General features: G+C 41.2%; 1 protein-coding gene across 1 annotated transcript in view; it reads right to left on the bottom strand.

Annotated features, from left to right (window-relative positions):
• The window catches only part of Nudt3 (nudix hydrolase 3), a 104269-nt gene extending 83958 nt beyond the window's left edge, over window positions 1-20311 (bottom strand). The window contains exon 1 of the mRNA XM_027943580.2: window positions 19935-20311. Coding sequence (XP_027799381.1) covers window positions 19935-20033 — 99 coding nt within the window. The 5' untranslated portion in view covers window positions 20034-20311. The remainder of the gene's footprint in view (window positions 1-19934) is intronic.
• Between the last annotated feature and the right edge of the window lie 1831 nt (window positions 20312-22142).

The raw sequence follows: 22142 nt of genomic DNA, 5'->3' as shown, positions 1-22142 counted from the left end.
AACATGAGAGGGACATTTAAATAAATTCTTTCATCTGTATAGTGGACATGTAGCCATTAAATACATGTACGGGGTTGGGGTGCATCTCAGTGGTAGAGCGCTTGATTAGCATACATAAGTCCTTGGGTTTGACCTCCAGCACTGCAAAAAATAAAGTTAAAAAATAAAAATGTTGGGCTGGAGTTGTGGCTCAGTGGTACAAGCAAGCTTGAGGCCCTGGGTTCAATCCTCAGCACTACATAAAAACAAATAAAGGTATTGTGTCTAACCACAACTAAAAAATAAATAAATAAATAGATAGATAGATAGGAGTTGATTTAAAAAATATGTACAGAAGCCAGGCTAGGAAAAAATGCTTATATGTGCTAAAAAAGATCATAAAATTATAAACCAAATCAATCACAATGTTGTAAAACTAAACCATTACTGATTAAAGAAAATAATGACTTTTATATGCTTTGGAGGAAATTATTTCGAGGATTAATGGTATTTATCTTCACAAACAACTGTGGGTCTCCTGTGCATACAGCACCATGCAGTGCCACAGACGATAAACTATGAGCAGAAGACATTTTAAACTCTGGTTTCCAGGCGTGTTGGCGCAGATCTATAATACCAGCTACCTAAGAGGCTGAGGCAGGAGGATCTCAAGTTCAAGGCCAGCCTGGGCAGCTGGAGGCACAGCTCAGTGGGAATGTCTTTGGGTTAAGTCTCCAGAACCACACACACACAAAATAAAAATAAAAAATAAAAAAAGAACAAGAACTCTGGTAATTTATAACTTACTAGACTCAAAGGCTACTTTCCAAAGTTGCTATACAGTGAGTGTAAATCATCCTCATAATGAAAGAAATACCACTAAAATGGTCAAAAGTATTATTCTGCATCCAAAATTTATCAAAAATATCCATCTTTCTGATAAATTCAGCTTCTTCCCACAATACACAAGCACTGGTGCCAGGACTCGTGATCAACTACAGCAAACTAACAACAGAACAGCAGATGCTGCTGGAGTTGGTAGAGACTACATTTCTATAATTATATGAGAGCCTCTCATTCCACCAGTTTACTGGGTTTTTTTTTTAATATATCTTTTTTAATTGTAGGCGGAAAAAATACCTTTATTTTAATTATAGATTCTTATGTGGTGCTGAGGATCAAATCCAGTGCCTCACATGTGCTAGGCAAGTGCTCTATCACTGAGCCACAACCTCAGCCCTAGGTTTTTTGTTTTAAATGCTGGTGCTATGAATCAGTCTTAGAAATATATTTTTATTCAAAATTTTTCCATTCTACTTGTTTAACTCCCTCTTGTGGATTTGTCAGATGAAATGAATGTCCTATCTTTGCACAGATTATTTTACCAGAAATATCACAGTAGACAGATTTGTACACCCTTTTACTTCTTTCACTGAGGTAGAAGGATAAATCATGCCTAAGACTACTTCCAGACTGACAAATTTAAAGATTCTATAGCCTCAGGTCTTACCTACTGCCATAAGGCCCTTTAAATCTTTCCTTTTGGACTGGGGTTGTGGCTCAGCAATGGAGCACTTGCCTAACACGTGCAAGGCCCTGGGTTCGATCCTCAGCACCACATACAAATAAAATAAGTAAAGGTATTATGTCCAACTACAACTTAAAACAAAACAAAAACTTAAAAAAATTAAAAATTAAAAAATCTTTCTTTTCTGTATTTTTGAATCACATACCACACTGAAGTCTATCTTTGTGCAACTGTGTGAAGCTGTTACACATTTTGCGTGTGTATGTGTATGTAGAATTGGGGATGGAGCCCAGAGGCACCCTATCACTAAGGTATACCCCCAGCCCTTTCAAATTTTTATTCTGAGACAGGGTCTCCCTAAATTGCTTGGGACCTCACTAAGTTGCTGAAACTGGTCTTGAACTTGGGATCCCCCTGCTTCAGCTTTCCAAATCACTGGGATTATAGATGTGTGCCACTATACTTGGCTTGTGAAGCCACTATCATCAAGACATGCACACTCATTTTCCCCCCAGGGTGCTTGAGATAGAACCCAGGGCCCCATATACTCTGGGCAAGTGCTCACCACTAAGCTATATCCCAAGTCCCAGAATCTTTTTTTATCTTATTTTATTACTATTTTTTAATGCCTACACATTCTACAGTGGAGTAGCAGCAAACTTCTACCCTTTGACACTCAGATCTTCTCCTTTCCCACTGTTTCTTCTCGATCTAGCATGTGTTACTGCTCCATGCCTAAATCATATGGACAGGTTTCTTTTGCAGCTCCTATTATCCTCTATATATCATAATTACTGGTTGACCAGTGGGATTCCTCTTGTATCTCAATAACAACACCTAACATTTTCTGAGCATTTACTACATATCTCAGAAGCACTTTATTTCTCTTTCCTCATTCAAGTCTCACAACAACTTCATGAATTAGGTACGACTTATTCCATTCCACATATAAAGCAACTGATTTTCAATTTCCTGATTCCTTTGACCTTATCTGATGTTCTTGAATCAGTCTCTATCCAACCTTAAAACATCTCTACTGTTCCCTTTCCCCTCTCTAGCTCCTATAAGCAAAGGAATAAAAAAATATACAAAACTTCAACACTGAAAGTCCTTCTCCTTTTTTAAGCCTAGATTATAAAATCTGAAACTGTCTCTCCTGCTTGTAGTTTATCGTCTGTGCTGCCTACATGGTTCCCCATGCCCAACAGGCCCATGACTGTGTGAGGATAAGCACCACTCAACCTCCACTTTCACCCCTTATAGAACCATCACTTCGATCATGACTACACCACAGCAACTCTGTCCAATTTTTCTTGCCTCTTAAACTCCTATCACCAGACCACTTCCAGAAATATGTTTAACTTCTCCCCAGAATGAGGTCATCTAGAAGAGACTTTCTCAAATCCACATCAATATTAATCTGGGTTCTAGGTTTTTTTTCTTTCATGTGCCCTCCAATGGCAGAAAAAAAGGGGGGTGAGGGAGACTTCCTTCCCAAAGCCTGATTTAGCCACCCCAAGTCCACATGTCATCTTAACATTCTACTGGAACCACTTTCCAAAGTCATCACTAACATTGCTGCTACACCCAACCTTCGCGGCATTTGACTGCTCCAGGTCTGACACTATTGCCTGGCATAATTTTCCAAAAGGTTCTCTTCCCTCAGCTTTCACCATCCCGCCTCCCTGAGCACCTCCCTGAGCACTGGGATGCTGCACTCCACTGTTCCCCCTGCCCACTTTCTCTTGTGCTCACTTTCCACCCTCTCCCTGAGGTCCCTGATGCCCAACTCTGGCTGCGGTCCTGACTTTTCACTACACCTCTAGCCACACGTCTCCAACTACTGTCAGTTCAATTCCTATGATTACTTCAAATTGGACATGAAAAAACTGAAGTCCCATCTTCTCTCCAAGACCAATCTCTCTTCTCAATTTTCATCTTTCCTATTACCCAGGTCATTTATAAGTCATTGTCACCCATAGGCTTCTTTTTTTGTTAATATTTTTTAAGTTATACATGGACACAATATCTTTATTTTATCTATTTATTTTTATGTGGTGCTAAGTGCCTCACATGTGCGAGGCAAGCGCTCTGCCACTGAGCCACAACCCCAGCCCAGGCTTCTTATTTCATCTTTAACTTACCATCTGTCACCCAATCTGTCTGCTCCTTTGACTGCAGCATCACTTAAGTCACTCCTTCACTCCTCTGGGGAGAAGCCTGTGGAGTTAATCCTGCAGAGCCTTTACACAACAACCCTGTGAGGGACAACTGTGGTCCCCAGTGTGAGGTCAACCCAAACTCCTCATTCTCTTAAACCAAGGCTCTATACCCCCAAACTCCCTCTCTGTCAACACCCCCATTTTATTGCCCTGCCACCCCACCAAGCCACTCAGGTGCTCTGGGTCTCTGGTGTTCACTAACTCATTCCCACCCTCTGTCGTGCTGGGCTCCCTCCTCTTAACTACCCTCTCCTCTTCCTTCTAACTATGCATTTCTTAGAGCCCAAGGCTGACCACTTGTGTATTTTGCCTCCAAAATTAAGTACTTCCAAACAGTGTCTCTTCTCCGTTTTCTTTATTGCTCCATATACTTTTTAAGTCCTGCTTCTTTTAATTTTCCTGTCTGACCCCACACAAGACACTTGTTCAACTGAACTGAAATGGCTGAAGGTCATTTAATCAATTTAAAAAGCATTCTTCCTGGAGAGCAGGGAACATATCCATAGTTTTAAAATTATCACTACACCTAGAGAGATAAAGACATCAATTCTTAGCCAAGATAGAACTTGCAAAGTACAGATATGTATTTTAAAAGCATCCTACGGTCTTTTTAATCTTGGATTGTTAAAATTGATTTTTAAAATCTTGTCCTTGACAACCAAATGATTTAAAACTTTAAAAACCTCACACATTCTTGAACAGTTTTTAGAACAGTTCTAAAAACTAAGTTATCGATGGTAGGGAGGGCATAAGTATGCTGGTAAGCATTTCATAAAAATAATCAAGAGTTCAAGCCACTGTCAGTTACATTTGCTCTAATTTCTGGATTATTTTTTCACCATTTAAAATCAATTTTATGGGGCTGAGACTGGGGCTCAGCAGCAGCACACTTGCCTGGCATGTGTGAGGCACTGGGTTCAATTCTCAGCACCACATATAAATAAATAAAATAAAGGCCTATCAACTCTGTGTGTGTGTGTGTATAAATTTAAAATAAAATCAATTTTAAGGCCATTAGCATGAACACATTTTTTTACTTCAAAAAATTTAAAAATTTAAAGCCTGCTTCAGAAGTAAAATGAAAAAGATCTCTCCCAAAAATATAAATTAAAAATTTCTGAGTCAATACATATAAATTTCTTCTGCTGTAATGGACTACTAAGGAGGTTAGGTTAAAAACTACTCAGCTAGTGTATTATAATTCTTGGTTGCAAGCAACAGAAACCAAGCCTGGTGGTATGAAGCCAAAAGGAATTTACTGGAAGAAAATCAAAGGCTCAGAAAACTGAAGTAGCAGGGACCGTAGGCCAGGACTGGAAGATTGGCGTCATACCACAGGCACTCCAGGGCTGGCAGCAAAAGCCACAGCCCGGGTCTTCAGCACAAGCATCTGGTCAGTACACAGCCAATGCCCTCCCTGGGATTCCACACAGCCTCTTCAGGAGCCAGACACCAAGCACTGAAAAGCCAACTACTGAAGCCTTAGTACTGCATTCATGTAGGCACACCAGAAAAGGGACGTAGCATAATGGCCCATTCAGTTTATGCACTAAAAGATGGGCCCTTCGTCCCCTTCAGGATGGGCTTTCTCCAAAAAGGAGACAAGAGTATTCTGAGGAAGGAGAGGTTGGCCAGAAATTCTAGAAATAATAAACATCCCTGTTCCCAGAGACACAGATACTTCCAAAATTATTTACAGAACAATTCTTTACATACTATATTCCATGATTTCTGATTTTATGCCAGAAAAAAAAAATCATCCAATACATACTACATCCCTCCCTGCACAGCTACCCAAGCTCTTCTAAAGAGGTGGTGCTACATAAGCTATTGCCCCTACTGACCTTGACCTCTTCTGCCTAATCTGGCCACAGCACACCCTTCTCTAAATCCCTCAAGTCCTTTGCCAAGTCCTCATTCACAAACTTAATCAAATGCAAGAAGAATCTCTCTTCCTTTTTCTTCCACAGCACTGTACTTCAAGTTTAAAAAAAAAAAAAAAAGATGTGGTGTCATTCCCCTGTAATTCCAACCACTAGGCCAGGGCTGGGGTTGTAGCTCTGTGATAGAGCACTTGCCTAGCACATGTGAGGCACTGGGTTCGGCTCTCAACACCACAAAAAAATATAAATAAACAAAATAAAGTTTAAAAAAATAAGTTCAAGGCCAGCCTCAGTAACTTAGTGAGATCCTAAGCAACTTAGTGAGAAAAAACGAAAAGGGCTTGGGTATGGCTCAGTGTCGAAGCACCTCTGGGTTCACTCCCTGGTAATCCCTCCCCCCCAAAAAAGAAAGCTTTCTTTAAATAAAAGACTTTTTAAAAAGTCTTATTATAATAATAATCCATAGGCATTATTTTAAATAAAAAACACATACTAATTATTTAAATATAAATATAAAATTATTTTAAACATTTAAAATAATTTCTTAGACATGCAATCAAGTACAGTCATCTCTGAGAACTGGCAGGGCATCAACTCCAGGGCTAAGCATACTCAGCTAATGGTCTAGCAAGTAAGTCATTTCTGCAAAGAGAAAGCAAGTGAAAATATTAAATAATCAAATTTCCAAGAACTATTATAATAACCACATATTTAAGATGTATTAATTCAAGTTATACATACAAAAAAAGTGTTTCATAAAAGCAACTTCTTATTGCATGTTTTCTTAGAATTCCTAAATATTCAAAGAAAAATCACTATCCTTCCTCTTCTTAATAGAAGCATAAGCACTGTATGTCTGAGTTCATGTCCACTTCTGTCTATCAGTGCAATGCTGCTCTTATAAAGCTTATCCAAAAGGTGTTAAATAAATAACCCAGAGAAAAGAAAACTACCTTTCTGTTTTATGAACAAAGAGATTGATTAATTGTACAAAAAAAAAGTCTATTTAAGGGATCGTTTTTTTGTTTATAATATTCCTTTTCTCTTTATTTCTACTTGCTATACATTTCAATTTTTATTCCTTTTAAATAAAAGTTTTCATTCTCTCTGATACTGAACTAAAAATTCACTTTCTTTATTTCGTCTTAGAAGTGCTCAAAAAATACACCATAAAATAAGGCTTTGTGACACTCAAGTTGTCACTTTCCCATTTAAAATAGAGTAAAAAGTGTTCTAAACTAAGAATTTTTAAAAGTGTATTTGGATGAAACACACAACAGACTTGCAGAAACAGTTGACTTCTGATTAAATGCATTAAAAAGCACAAGCATACCCTGAAAGGGATGAGATGTCCAAAAGAGAAAAAAATAAAACTACTTACTCTGCTTTGCAAATACTTTGCAATTACATTTTAATATGGGTGTATCTTTTAGCAATTTTTTCCTATTTCAAATTAAATAAGGAGATTAAATTGCAATGATCTTTTTCAAGTCAAGTTTTTCTATTTAGGTTTTTCCACACCCAGCTCTGTTGGCATTTTGGGGGACTGGTGGGAAGAAGAAACAAAAGTAGTTTAAGACATGGCCTCTTGCCTCAGAAGGAGCTGAAAAACCACAATTCCACCCATAATTCTACAGGTTCCCATTTCACAGCCAGGGATTAAGCATGTGGCTAAAGTGAACTGCTTCCTAACAGGTGTAGGCTCATACATTACCTTGAAAAGAAAGGTTCTTTAAGCTTACAAGGTTCCTTTTTTCAGTTCTTCTAAGTAGTCTAAACAATGAGACAGTCTAGGAGTTAGCAAGCCCAGTATGACCCAGACAACTGCTAAGCTGCTTCTTAGGACTTGAAGGTCAGTTAGAAAACTGACTTCCACACTCCAGCTCTCTCCTGCCTGCCTCACAAGAACTGACCCCATGTCCACACACACTAGTCTTAGCACTTTATGTAAACAAACCTCAAAAAACTAGGCAAGTGATGAAAAAGTATAGGTATTCAACTGATATGGGTTCTAATAAATTTCTAAGAAAATTTGGCAAATCTTTATTCTATTAAGCAAAAACTGTCCCCCAATCTTTTATGTATGCATGTATGTATTTTTTTATTCAGGGTCTCTGTGTTGCCCAGGCAGACCTCAAACTCATGGGCTCAAGTGACCACCCATCTCAATCTCCCAAGTAGCTCGGACTACAGGTATGCACCACTGCACCTGCCTTGATTCCAGATCTTTCATTTGCAATATCAGTTCTAACTACCTGACTGACCAGTGTGCAAGAGCTTGACATGCACATGCACACACATACACTATATATATATATATATATATATATATATATATATATATATATATATATATATATAAATAAACTAGTAGCAGTGGTAGAATCTAGGGCAGGGCAAGGCAAGGAACTGGTGGCAAAGGAAGACATGAAAGGAGAATCACCTTTCACTCCACACCCTTTTTAAATTTTGTACTGCATGCCTGTATTACCAATTTCCAACAAGTCTTTCTGACTAAATTGTCTTAAGAAGAGTTGAAGAAATGTTAGGTCATCACACAGTATTCCCTTATTTTTCATGAAGTTTCTTCTCCCCTTTGTCATCTTCCTTTTTTCCCTCACGTCTTAAATTTTTGGAGGGAGATGGAGTCCTTTCAGATTAACTTCTTAAAAAACTATAGAACTTCCTTTTATCTCCATTCTTACATTATTTTAATACAGCTTTTTCTAATAAACTCTCACCATCCCATTCATTTCTACCCCTCACATTCAAAGGAAGAAGTTGGTTTCACTGGATGCTCCTGGTGGTGGAGGCAGGAAAGGGTCAAGGAGAAGCCCCACCCCAGCTGGCTGCCTTCCACCTCTCCCACCATGCTCCCCCAGCTCTGGCTTCCAGCCACACTGGCCTGCTTCCTGTATTTTCTCCAGACCAAGTCATTTCCACGTTGGAGTGTAACTATTTTTCCCTCTGCCTTGTAATTCAGAGGGGACCACCCAACCAAAATATGCCTAAACCCCCACTCTCACACTTACTTTCTGCTAGCACTCCCTGCTGCCTAAGTTCATCATGTGCAACGATTTCTTTGCTCAATACTATCTCCCTGCATTTTATCTGATGTTCCACAAGAGTAAGGACTTTTGTTCTGACACTAGTGTCCCCAGAATAGCATCCAGCCTGGACATAGGCACTCAATAAATTAAGTTCAGAAAGGAAGAAGTGAGTGAATGGGTGAACAGTTTTCACTATTCAAAGGGTCAGGAAACAAAGGCTTCATTCAGGAAGGCTGTGGAAAAGATTGCAGGCATGTTACATTAAGGCAAAAATTCTCGAAGTGGGTTCAAGGAAGTTTTCTTGGGTATTGAAAGGACTTTACTCAGAGAAACTGATTTGGTGTATGTTTCTTTATTAAATTTTAAGTTTGAGGATTTTATTTCCAAACTCAACTCCTTACTCTTCTTTTATCCTGTTACCTGGTCCACCTGAGAAAGTTCCTTTGTTCTGTCACTAACATTAACCACCATAAATCAAATGTGTCAGGACAGCACCCACAAATTTTGCATCATGTTTCTTAAACCTTGACCTAGATAAAGAACAAGATCATGGGAACATTTTATGACCATCCCTATCAACCTCCATCTCCAAATGACCTATTCAATATTAATTAATTTTAGAATTCAGACCTGACATACATTATTAACTAGGAACCACTATCAACAAGCCATTAAAATAGCAACTATCTCGACTGTGGTTTTCTGGAATATTTATGTATTAATAAAAGGTTCTAGGATATCAGCAAAATGAAAAAATCTTTTGCCCTCAGGTACTTGTGCCACTAGAAATAGGGATCTAGTTTATGTATCAATCACCCAACACAAATTCTGCAAAATGGGGCTGGGGTTGTGGCTTGGTGGCAGAGCGCTTGCCTAGCATGTGTGAGGCACTGGGTTCGATTCTCAGCACCACATATAAATAAATAAAATAAAGGTCCATTGACAACCAAAAAATTTTTTTTAAATTCTGCAAGATGACACAGACTCACAATATTCAATGTCTGAAAGAAATCCTGAGTGTCCTATTATAGTACTATCCAGTAAGCCTCAGAAAAGATTTACAACCTAAAGCACATTCACTGGAATCGGGCTGATACTCATGATTATCAAATACCCTGTCACTAAAATACTGGAAATAAGCAAAGAGCTGGGAGAATTCTCTGGAACACGGTTATCAATGTATTACTGGTAGACACTAGCATTCAGTGTGTTTTGGCTATCAGTTCCTCCACTAGACATAAGTGTGTGGGTGTGGATGTGGGTAGGTCTGATCAAACCCAGGACCTTAAGCTTGGGAGTCAAGCGCTTTCCCACTAAGCCACATCCCAGTGCAAACAGTAAGCTTCTTGAAAGCAGGGACTAATCAGAGTCATTCATTCAATCACACATTCAACAACTGGATATTTCTACATTCTAAGTACTGAAGACAGAGAAGTGAAAACAGATAAAAACACAAAAATCTTCAAAAACTAGCTTACATTCTAGTGGAGGAAATAAGACAATAAATAAATAAATATATGTCTGGTGGTGGTATGTGCTGTCTAATAATAACAAGCACTGGAGACACATGTTGACAAGAGACCATCCATGTTTTAAACAGTGTGATCATTAAAGACGTGTCTGATAAAGTACATTAAGCAAAGACCTAATGTGAGGGAGTGATTCAGGCAGACAATATGGGGGAAAAATGACCCTGAGGCCAGTATGTCTAGAAAAGAGGCATGAGTAAGAGGGAGAGTGGGAAGAGATGTTATCAGAGCCGTGGGTGGCAAGGGATCTGATCATCTAGGACCTTAGAAGTCACAGTTAAGACTCTGGATGTACTCTGCAGGTGTTGTGATCTGACCTCTGTGTTGATGAATCACCCTTGCAGTGATGGTAGAGTCGGCTAGAAGGAGGGCAGAAACAGGCAGAGTGGTTAGGAAGACACGGCACCGGTCAGGCAGGAGGCAAGGACGGGCCAGGGAGGAACAGCACAGTGAATGCTGGGAGACGCTAGAGTTGTGATTTCTGCTAGATGACATGTGGGATGAGAAGGGGAAGACGCAAAGACGATTTCCAAGGTTTCCCATCTGAGCAACTGATATTATCAAGATTTCTTTTACCGCAGGAAAAGCAGGAGTTTGTTGCTGTTTGTTTTTTTGGTGGATGGAATAAAGAATTCAGTTGGGGCTGGGGCTGAGTGGTGGAGCGCTTGCCTAGTACTCGTGAGGCACTGGGTTCCATCCCCAGCACCACAGTAAAAAAAAAAAAAAGACCTAAAGGTATTGTGTCTATCCACAACTAAAAAATATTTTTTAAAAAATTCAATTGGGAGGGGCTGGGGATGTGGCTCAAGCGGTAGCGCGCTCGCCTGGCATGCGTGCGGCCCGGGTTCGATCCTCAGCACCACATACAAACAAAGATGTTGTGTCCGCCGAGAACTGAAAAATAAATATTAAAAAATTCTCTCTCTCTATTAAAAAAAAAAATTCAATTGGGGATTAGGGGTGTAACTTAGTGGTAGAATATGCAAACCTTTAGGTTCAATTTCCAACCCCCCCCAAAAAAAAAGAAATCAGTTTAGGCTTTGGAATTTATCATATTTCCAAATGGAAATATCAAGTAGATTGCTGGCCATTCAAGTCTTGATTTCAGGAGAAAAAAATAGACATTTAAAAGTAATCAGTCTACACCAATGTGGTAGCATAGCTCAGAAGTCCCAGCCACACAGAAAGCTGAGACAGGAAAGATCACTCGAGCCCAGGAATTAAGAGACCAGGCTGGGCAAAGCAGGGATACCCCGTATTTCAAAGGAAAAAAAAAAAAAAAAAGCCAAGTATGATGGCCCAAGCTATAACCCCAACAACTTGGGAGGCTAAGGCAGGAGGATCATTCAAAGTCAGCCTTTCTCAAAATTTAAAAAAAGGCTGGGGCTCAGTGGCACAGCACTGCCTAGCACATGTGAGGCACTGGGTTCCATCTTTAGCACCACATTAAAAAAATAAAATAAGCGGGGCTGGGGATATAGCTCAATTGGTAGAGTGCTTGCCTAGCATGCACAAAGCCCTGGGTTCAACCCCCAGCACCACCAAAAGTAAACAATAGAGGCATGCTGCCCCATCTGCAACTACAAAAAAGAATTTTTTTTTTAATTTTAAAAAGGGGTGGAGGTGACTAGGAATATAGCTGAGAGGTAGGGCCCTTGTCTAGAATACGCAAGACCCTGCATTCAATCCCTACTACTACCAAAAAAACAAAAACAAAGTGTAAAAATGGTGTTTAAAGATGGGGTGAGACTGTTTACTGTATGAGTCCAAGGAAAAGAAAGGGCTCAAAGATTGTGTCCTCACACACCGGAATGAAGAGAAGTCAGGAAATGTGGAGGAATCTACAACAATACTAGGAAGGAACAATCAGAAAGGAAGAAGAACTAGGGAGATCATCTAGAAGCCTGATGAAGAAAGTGTGTCAAGAAGAAAGGAACAGGGGCTGGGATGTGGCTCAGAGGTAGAGCGCTCGCCAAACACGTGTGAGGCACTGGGTTCAATCCTCAGCACCACATAAAAATAAAATAAAGATACTGTGTCCACCTATAACTAAAAAATAAATATTTAAAAAAAGAAGAGGGGCCTGGGGATGTGGCTCAAGTAGTAGCACGCTCGCCTGGTATGTATAAGGCACTGGGTTCGATCCTCAGCACCACATACAAATAAAATAAAGATATTGTGTCCACCTAAAAAGCTAAATATATACATACATATATATTTTTAATAAAATAAAAAAAGAAGAAAGGAAAAATCAAAAAACACAAGAATTAAGAGCTGGCCATTGGGTTAATAACTTGTAAATTATCGTGAAGAGGAATTCAGCAAACAGAAGAAAGTGCCTACATGGAATGAGTTCAGGAAAGGATGGATGGGTGGAGGGGAAGCAGAGAGAGCAATGACAAGAAAAATTATCATGAAAGGGAAGAGAGAACTAGGATGGTAGCTGGAGGGAATATGGCACGGAGAGAACTTTTTCTCCCCTTGTTTTTCTTAAAATGAGAAGTATAATAGCCTCTTTTCCCTGGAATGATAAAGTTGAGAAAGAAAGGATGCAGGAGAGATGAGACACTGCAGGAATGAGGCTGCTGAATCAGCAGGAGGGATGGGGGGGACAGGGACCAGCCACAGCTGGGCTGAGGAGATGAGTAAACAAAGGTATTCCTGAGCAAGCCCCTTCTCTTTTGTACTAGGCTGTAAAGAAAAATTAAAGACTGCTTCACACACAGTAGATAAGCAACCGTGTAAGAGTGTGTGTGTGCACGTGTGTGTGTGCGCGTGTGTTTTACTGGAGATTGAACCCAGGGCCTCCCACATGCTAGGCAAGCACTCTACCACTGAAACATGTCCCCAGCGCCTTTTACTTTATTCTGTGACAGGATATCGCTAAGTTACTGGGACTGGTTTTGAACTTGTGATCCTCTTACCTCATCCTCCCAAGTAGCCGATATTACAGGCAAGCACTGCTGAGTCTAGCATACCTCACTATTTTTACAGAGAAATGAGAATCACCTTAAAGCAAGAGTAGGGCACAGAGTTGTTAAAAAAAAAAAAAAAAAGTGCAGTGAGGAGGATTGCAGTAGGACTTCAGCCCAGAAGTCACATCTGGAAAAGGGGGAAGAAAAGTATATAATGGGAGAAATGAGTAACTGACTGGTATTGGGCAGGCAGAAGGGAAAACAAAAAACACCAAGCCAGCCCGGTGCACACACCTATAATCCCAGCAGCTCAGGAGGCTGAGGCAAGAGGATTGCAGGTTCAAGGCCAGCCTCAGCAATTTAGCAAGGCCCTAAGCAACTCAGCCAGAGCCTGTCTCAGAATAAAAACAATAATAATGATAATAAAAAGGACTGGAGATGTGGCTCAGTGGTCAAGTGCCCCTGGGTTCAATCCCCGTTAAAAAAAAAAAAAAAAAAGCCAACAATATAAAACAAAAAACAGACTCTGGGAAAGATTTTGAAAAATGAAGAGCAGAAATGTCCAATGAATATCAGAACACGCATCCTGATCTTAGAACGATGTAACACTGGACAATGAGATACTCCCCAGCCAGCCTGGGATCTACTGGAAGCCCTTCGTCATGGTTATTACCCCTGGGATTGCCACCTGTGCCTCACTCCCCTCTCTAGAGCCTGCTGGAAGGTGTGGTCTGCAGTGACGTCCTTCCCCTTGCTCCTCTGGGGCATTTTATAGACAAACACTCAGGCCACCAGAGTCTCTGCTTACTGAGGATCTTCAGTGTCAGTCATTTCCCTAACCAACCTGGTGAGCTCCAGGATCTAAGAAAATGCAGAAGCACTCCCCCAGCCAAGAGTTGTAGGGCTGCTGGTGGAAAAGTTTAAAATTTAAATTTCATCCTTTTGGTGTTTATTTATTTATTTTTTGGTGGTGTGTGGGGGGAGACATTACTGTGGAACTGAACCCAAGGGTGCTTTACCCTGAGCCACATTCCCAGCCCTTTTTACTTTTATTTTTTTACTTTGAGACAGGGTCTTACTAGGTTGTTTAGAGTCTCACTTAGTTGCTGAGGCTGGCCTCAAACTTGTGATCCTCCTGCCTCATCCTCCTGACTCACTGGGATTACAGGCATGAAACCACCACACCCAGCATTATCCTTTCTTTTTGAAAACAGCTCTAATACACAAGGAATTCTAACTGACACAATTTTGTTAGTCTTCATTTTTTTTTCTCCTTATAGTGCTAGCTTTTTAGGAAGGTGAGGTGGGAGGATCACTTCAGTCCAAGAATTTGAAACCACACCAGACAATAGTGAGACCCTGTCTAACAAAAAAAAAAAAAAGAAAGAAAGAAAGACCTTCAGGAGCAGCTTTAACTCTCCCAGGAACCGTGACATTATCTTCATATATTCCGTATCACTGGCTCTTCTAAGAGTATTTCACAGTCCTAGATATTTCAACTGTATGGAATGCCTGTGTTACATTCTTCATCCCTCCTCCAGAGAGGGTAGACAGAGTACAAATTCTTATAAGACTGTCCCTTCCCCCTCATTATAGAGGCTGAAAATAAATAAATAAATAAATGAAAAAGAAAGAAAGGAAAAAGAAAAGGGAGAGAGGGAGACAATCTCGCTAGAATTACTTTAGGGGGACCGAAGTTTAATAATATGATAAAGATAAATGCCATATTACTGCCCTTCAATAGACGAATGGATAAAAAAAAAATGTGGCATTTATACACAATGGAGTATTACTCTGCATTAAAAAATGACAAAATCATGGAATTTGCAGGGAAATGGATGGCATTAGAGCAGATTATGCTACGTGAAGCTAGCCAATCCCTAAAAAACAAATGCCAAATGTCTTCTTTGATATAAGGAGAGTAACTAAGAACAGAGTAGGGAGGAAGAGCATGAGAAGAAGATTAACATTAAACAGGGACGAGAGGTGGGAGGGAAAGGGAGAGAGAAGGGAAATTGCATGGAATTGGAAGGAGACCCTCATGGTTATACAAAATTACATACAAGAGGAAGTGAGGGGAAAGGGAAAAAAAAAAACAAGGGGGAGAAATGAATTACAGTAGATGGGGTAGAGAGAGAAGATGGGAGGGGAGGGGAGGGGGGATAGTAGAGGATAGGAAAGGCAGCAGAATACAACAGACACTAGTATGGCAATATGTACATCAGTGGATGTGTAACCGATGTGATTCTGCAATCTGTATACGGGGTAAAAATGAGAGTTCATAACCCACTTGAATCAAAGTGTGAAATATGATATGTCAAGAACTATGTAATGTTTTGAACAACCAACAATAAAAATTTTTTTAAAAAATGCCATATTACCAATTCAGAATAAAATTTTAACAAATTTCATATTAAATTAAATAATTAAATATGGTACTTTATTAAATATGATAAAGTACCATAAGCTAGATGATATGGCATATTAAAAAAATATAAAGCAGGGTGCAATAGTGCATACCTATAAGTCCATCAGTTCAGGAAGCTGAGGTAGGAGGATCAAAAGTTTGAACCAGACTTAGCAAATTAGCAAGGCTTTAAGTACTTGGTGAGACTCTGTCTTAAAAAATAAAAAGGAGGGGCTGGGGTTGTGGCTCAGTGGTAGAGCGCTGGCCTCCCACATGTGAGGCACTGTGTTCGCTCCTCAGCACCATATAAAAACAAATACGATAAATGTATTGTGTTCATCTACAACTAAAAAAAATTTTTTTGAAAGAGAGAGAGAGAAGAGACAGAGAGAATTTTTTTTAATATTTATTTTTCTGTTTTTGGTGGACACAACATCTTTATTTTACTTTATGTGGTGCTGAGGATTGAACCCTGTGCTTCGCGCATGCCAGGCGAGCGCGTTACTGCTTGAGCCACACCCCCAGCCCCTAAAAAAATTTTTTTTAATAAATAAATAAAAAGAATGGGGCAACAGCTCAGTGGTAAAAAGCATCCAGGGATTCAATCCAGAGTACCAAAATAAAATATAAAAGTATATTTATTCACCAATCTTTGTAAGACCAAGATCTTGCTTTAAGTATGAGTCTTACTGAAGTTGTCTGTCTTTCCTATACCACACACATAATGAAGGACCTGTTTTCCAGTCCTAGTTTCTTTAAAACAAAAACCCTGCCATGGCACATGCCTATATTCCCAAGGGCTTGGGAGGCTGAGGCAGGAGAATCACAAGTTCAAAGCCAGTCTCAGCAACTTAGTGAGGAGGTACTAAGCAACTGAGAGATGCTATCTCAAAATAAAACATAAAAAGGGCTGGGAATGTGGCTCCATGTTTAAGGACCCCTCGATTCAATTCCCAGTACCAAAACAAAACAAAATCCTAAAAACATTCATAAAGTAATACAGAAGCAAAGTCCTTCTAAAATTTCAAGATTTCTTCCCAATCTCTACCAGTCTGTTCTGCCATATATAATTGAGCAGTAATTTTATTTTAGTGACTTGCATTTATAGACTTTTCCCAAAGCATTTAAAATATTCCTCATAAACTATTCCTTTTTGAACTCAAATTTCACTGACCTATGGCATATTTAATTAAGTCGCATAATTACAACAACAAATATGATGAGCATGAACAGATACAAGAATAAGTACACCTGACTCCTTATAAGCACACAATTTCACTTCTGGGAGACCATGCCTGGGGTACAGGGAACCCAGTGGCCTGATGAGTAACCAATGTTCACTGAGCCAAGCTGACTGGAGTGGGGGCTGGTTAAGAGCACGTCCCCTGTACATTAGGTTCACAGGACTAAGGAAATGTGTTCATTATCACAAATACCCCAAACTCAAGATTTTATCAAAATGTTAATGACATTAGTAAGAGATGGGGGTGCAGCTCAGAGGCAGAGCACTGGCCTAGCATGTATTGTTTGATGTCCAGCATCAAAACATCAAATAATTAGTAGAACTTGTTATGGAGAATTTTTCTGGTTAACTTTAGTTTATCAACAGGAAAAGAAGCCAGAAGTCTGGAAGACAGAGAACTCCTTTTCATCTTGTGTTTGGGCCTCTTTTTCTATTTCTCCCACTAACCCCAGAGCCCCCTCCTTTCATGCCTGTCTCCTTCACTCCCAACATTCAATGAGCACTCAGTAAACATTCCATGTGCACACATCCTAACCTAGATCTGAATTTCAGCTGTTCTCACTACTGGCCTATAAGTAAAGTTTTCTGGGGCTGAAAAAAACACAATGCTAGAGGGTTTTATTCAATGGTCAATTATCTTCTAATATTTCCATCTTTTTCCTCACATTTGTTTTTGTTTCTTGACACTAGCTAATTAAATTTATGAATCAAGGTTCATGTTTATACTTACATTAGAACTATATTATGCTAATAATATTCTGTAAACTATTTATCTTGATTAAAGCCATTAGTTCCCATTAAAAAATAAAATTGGGTTGAATGTCCTGTTAAGTTTGAATTTCACTTTCCCACAATGTGTGGCGGCTAATACTTCCAGTCTCTGGCACATCTATTGAGAACATAAAAGTTCTTCTGGAACTAACAAATCACTTCCCTTCCAACACAATTATATAATTTGAAAGTTGAACAGTGTTCTGGAGATTATTTTGTGGTCCAAAATCCCTCTCAATTAAGAAACCCCATCTAAAACTACTTTTGGATAAGAAGGAATGCTTTTCTTTAAATCTCACATGACAGAGAGCTGCACCCATAGTAGGTTCTTTATTTAAAACATACTTGCTTAAATGAACTGAATGAGTCTAAAATGGGCCCACTTCATTATTTTTCTTGTTCTTCACAGGCTTTAGCTATAACACCCACTGAATCTGTAATTAAAGATTTACATGATTCTTCTGCTCATTAACCAATGTTCAAAAAGAAATCACTAAAGGAAACTCCATGATCAGGCAAATCTTTTAATCCATTCAAGGAACTTCTTTCAACAGGTTAAGATCTTAAGCTCTTAAAAACGCAGGTCCTATGGCTAGTCTAATTTGCAAGCAGCAGCTGGACAGCCTAAACATTCAAGTAAACGTGCAACATTAACTCTGCTAATATCAGTACATGATAAAACTTCTAACAGAAAATAGAAAATCAAGTTTTTATTAGTTTGCTTATGATCTACACAAGGTCTCCAATTCATCCCAAATACTCACATGCTTTCAATTTCAAGTATGATTTGAAAAAAAAAAAAAAGTCTTGTATCATTCATGACAAAATTATACACCCTTCTACTTATAATTAGGGTGCTCTCAGACTTAAGCATAGTGTAGAAAAACGTTATTATGCTAATTTGCTTTCCCTCCAGTTAACAACCTATGATACCATCTGATTTCCCATAATATGATATGATAATGAAGAGATCAAAACCTCTGAAACAGGAACCACCACCAATAATTTCACTTTACTCAAGTATGTATTCCAAAACAGTACATAATTTACAAAATGGCCCTGATTAGTATCACTCTTACAAGCATCTCTTTGAGGGACGTTTTTAATATAGGCTAGGTCACAAAGTATACATTTCCATATCTTTTCTTCTATTTTGCGGGAAAAGGGCACATATGGGATCCCTCAAGAGCACAATTAATGCTTCCTTGATTTTCTTCAGGCAGTAATTTAAATTCCCACTTCCTCCTAAATATCTCTGGACAGCAGCAACTCCTGGCACTGTCCGTCTCTTTCATCACAGCTTCTTTTCATAACTAACGGGTCAAGTTCCTTTCCCCCCCATTTCAACACTTACACTGTACTGCAACCCTGCCACCCTAGCCCACTGCTGATCGTTGGAATATAACATATTGAATTTCACCGTCCTTCATTGTTTCCAGCCTAACTGCCATTTTACCACCATGCACAAAAGAAAAATGCGTTCCCACAGGCATCTTATGAATTTCCAAAGCAGCTATTCTTTGTGGATTTACAAAACATGTGCCTTCCCTGAATTCCCTTCATCACCACAGAAACGGCTTTGGGGAAACGAGATTTCTTTCTTTTTTTTTTTTTAAGTACCCGAAGCAAAAAGAAACAGACTCTAAAACATTTCTATTTTCCTGGCAAATTTAACCCTAAGGGTCTTGCTAGAGGTCAGTGGAGGAACCGCAGAGATCTTAAGTGCCACTTTTGGTCTTCCCAATTAAAACGAAAAAAAAAAAAAAAAGTCATTCCCCAGAAATTATTTTTTCAAGTGTCCTTTCTTCTCAGGCTACACCATAGGGCTAACCAGCGCACTGTAAAATAAACAGCTGGCTTTGGCTTGTGCACAACGTCCAAAATCCTCCTAATGCAACCCCGGTCCCTGGCGTGGGCTCACACAGAATCCCTCACAAACCCCAAACCTGCCAACGAAGCGGACAAAATTAATTCTCTGCCACAAAGGCCGGCCTGCGCCTCGTGCACGGCGGCCTCTGCACACATGTGCTGGGCTGACAAGCGCGGAGCTGCCCTTCCTGGGTCAGAGCTAGGGGTCCGGACCGGGGACCGGCCCTCCCGGCCGCTGCCTGCTCCCCGCGGGCGCTCCCCGGTGGCTCAGCGGCCGCCCCCAGCGCCCCGGCGGCAGCCTGGCATCCCCCCGGGCGGGCGCGTCCACCCCGGCCCCGCTCACAGCCGCTTCCCCTCCGCCCCGCCAGCCCTTTTGTGTCCCCCTCTTCCCCGCCTCAGGAATTCCGTCGGAACTTCTTTCGCGCGGAGCGGGGCGGCCCAGTCCGCTGCCCGCGCACACCCCGCCGGGCGGCCGCGCCCCCCGCGCCGTGGCCGCCAGCCGCCCGCGACCCCGACCCCGCCGCGCCCAGCGCCTCACCTCCTCCTCGCTCTCACTGCGGAAACACAGGCACGCGGCCCGCTTCTTGTAGCCGTCGCCGTCATAGGTGCGGGTCTGGTTCGACTTGAGCTTCATCATCCTCCGAGCCCGGGTGGGGGTGCGGTGCGGGTCGCGGGAGTGGAGGGGTGGAGAGCCCGCTCCTGACGGCCGCGCGCGCGCGTCCCCGGCTCGGCCACGGGAAGCAGGGAGGGGAAGGCGCTTCTCTGCTACACGGCTCCGCCGCTCGCCCGCCGCGGCCGCCTCATTCCCCCCGGCCCAGGTCCCGCGCTGCCACCGCAGCCCTCACGGCTGTCGTCGCCGCTGCCGCCACGGCCGCCGCCCCCTCTGCCGCCGCCACCCCCGACGACGACTGCGCCGCCATCTTGGGCGCGCTGCGTCAGCAGCGTAAGACTGCGCCAGCCTGTGGGACGGCCGGGAGCCCCTGGCGCAGGCCGCTTTTGGGAATCGCGCCCTCCCATTCTGCGCGGCGTAAACGAGCGTCTGGAATGAGAGGGCCGCACGACTCCAGGCAGCCGCTACGCTGGCAGCGTAGGCCTGGGGACCCTGGGCTGCGAGCAGAGGGAGATAGGAAAGAGAGGGGCGTGGGCACCTGGCCCGGACCCAGGGGTCCAGCTACGCGGGTCAGCGGAAAGCGGGGACTTGCCCAAGGTCACCCCGCGCGTCTGCGGACGAGGATGACCCAAGGTCATGCCGCCGGGCCCTTGGCCCTGGGGGGGGGGGGGGGGAAACGTCTGGAGGAGAAAGTGGGTACAATTAAATGCATCCGAGAGTGTCACCCGAAGTGTGTGGGATTAGGAACTGCATGGAAATGAGGCGGGGAATTGTGCACGTTGTTTCGATAGCCTGAAGCTCGAAAGTCTTGTAGGCTGGGACATATTGTCCATTAGAAGGAATAAATATTTATTCTGCAATTCTTTATTGATGCACAAAGCAAATACTGGGCTGCGTATGTAGCTTGACTAGCATGCACGAGCCCTTGGGTTGGATCCCAGCACTGAAGTCAGGTTGTGGGGAGGCGAATACCAGAGGGAAGATGTAAGGGACACACGCAATGTAAATCATGCAACATCGGTTCTGTCAATACACAAGGCGTATATATTGTGGATGTTAAACATATTCTTAAGAAAAAGATAATACATGCTCTCCAGGAAGAAAAACTAAAAACAAAAAAATGGAGTATGAGCTGTGAATGTTTCTGGCTGCCCCGACCAAGCTAGTACCATTACAATATCCTAAACATTTGAAAAATTTTGTGCAGGATTTGTGAATTGCTTATTACCCTTTTTTAATCTGCTTGTACTTTATATAATAATTTTAAAAATCAGGATTTTATGTCTGGTGTGATGGTGTACACCTGTAATCCCAACAGGGGAGGCTGAGGCAGGAGGATCTCAAGTTCAAGGCTAGCCTTGGGAAAAAATTTAAGAATCATAAAAAGGGTTCAGTGATGAAAAGCCTAGTATAATGGCTTGGGGAGATCAGGAGTTGAAACCAGACAAACCAAACCTAGTTGGAACCTCAGTTTCCTCCCCACTACACACACACACACTTTTTTTGGGGGGGGGGGGGGGTATTTTTATATATACATGACAATAGAGTGTATTTTGACATATTATACATCTTATTCTAATTAGGATTACCCAATTTTTTTTAACTTCCATAAAATAGGGAGTGATTGTAGTACATATTAGGCACTCAGTACATTGTAGCTAATATTGACATTTCTCTCAACCATTGCCACAGTAGGTATGAAATTTCAGTTCACTTTAGTCAATCCTCATGTGACAATTCCTAAACTAGGTCGTTTTGGTTGTCTTTCTTGCTTTCTCCTCTGCCACTCTGATTTAAAATAAAGGAATAAAAAACTGAAAGTTTATAGACATAGTACACTGTCAAAAATTTGGAAGACACAAAGAGCATAAAAACTAAATTATGGTATATCTTTGAGATCTGTATCCTGCATTTTTTTTTCCTGGTCATTCCCCTGTGTTTGTTCTTTGGCTGGTTGGTTGTTTTTTTGGCAGTACTGGGGGTCAAACCCGGGGCCTCACACATGATAGGCAAGTGCTTTACCAATGAGCTTAATCCCCTCCCCAGCCTGTTTTTTAAATACTGATTGTATCTTTATTTAAAATTTTACTGTTTTACTCATTGTATAATTTTTTCTGCATTGATTTGGTGTTTTCT

Source organism: Marmota flaviventris, chromosome 6, assembly GCF_047511675.1.
Source record: "Marmota flaviventris isolate mMarFla1 chromosome 6, mMarFla1.hap1, whole genome shotgun sequence".
NCBI classification, from domain to species: Eukaryota; Metazoa; Chordata; class Mammalia; order Rodentia; family Sciuridae; genus Marmota; species Marmota flaviventris.
Note: the sequence above shows the minus strand (reverse complement) of the source record. Positions and strands in the feature narration are given on the sequence as shown.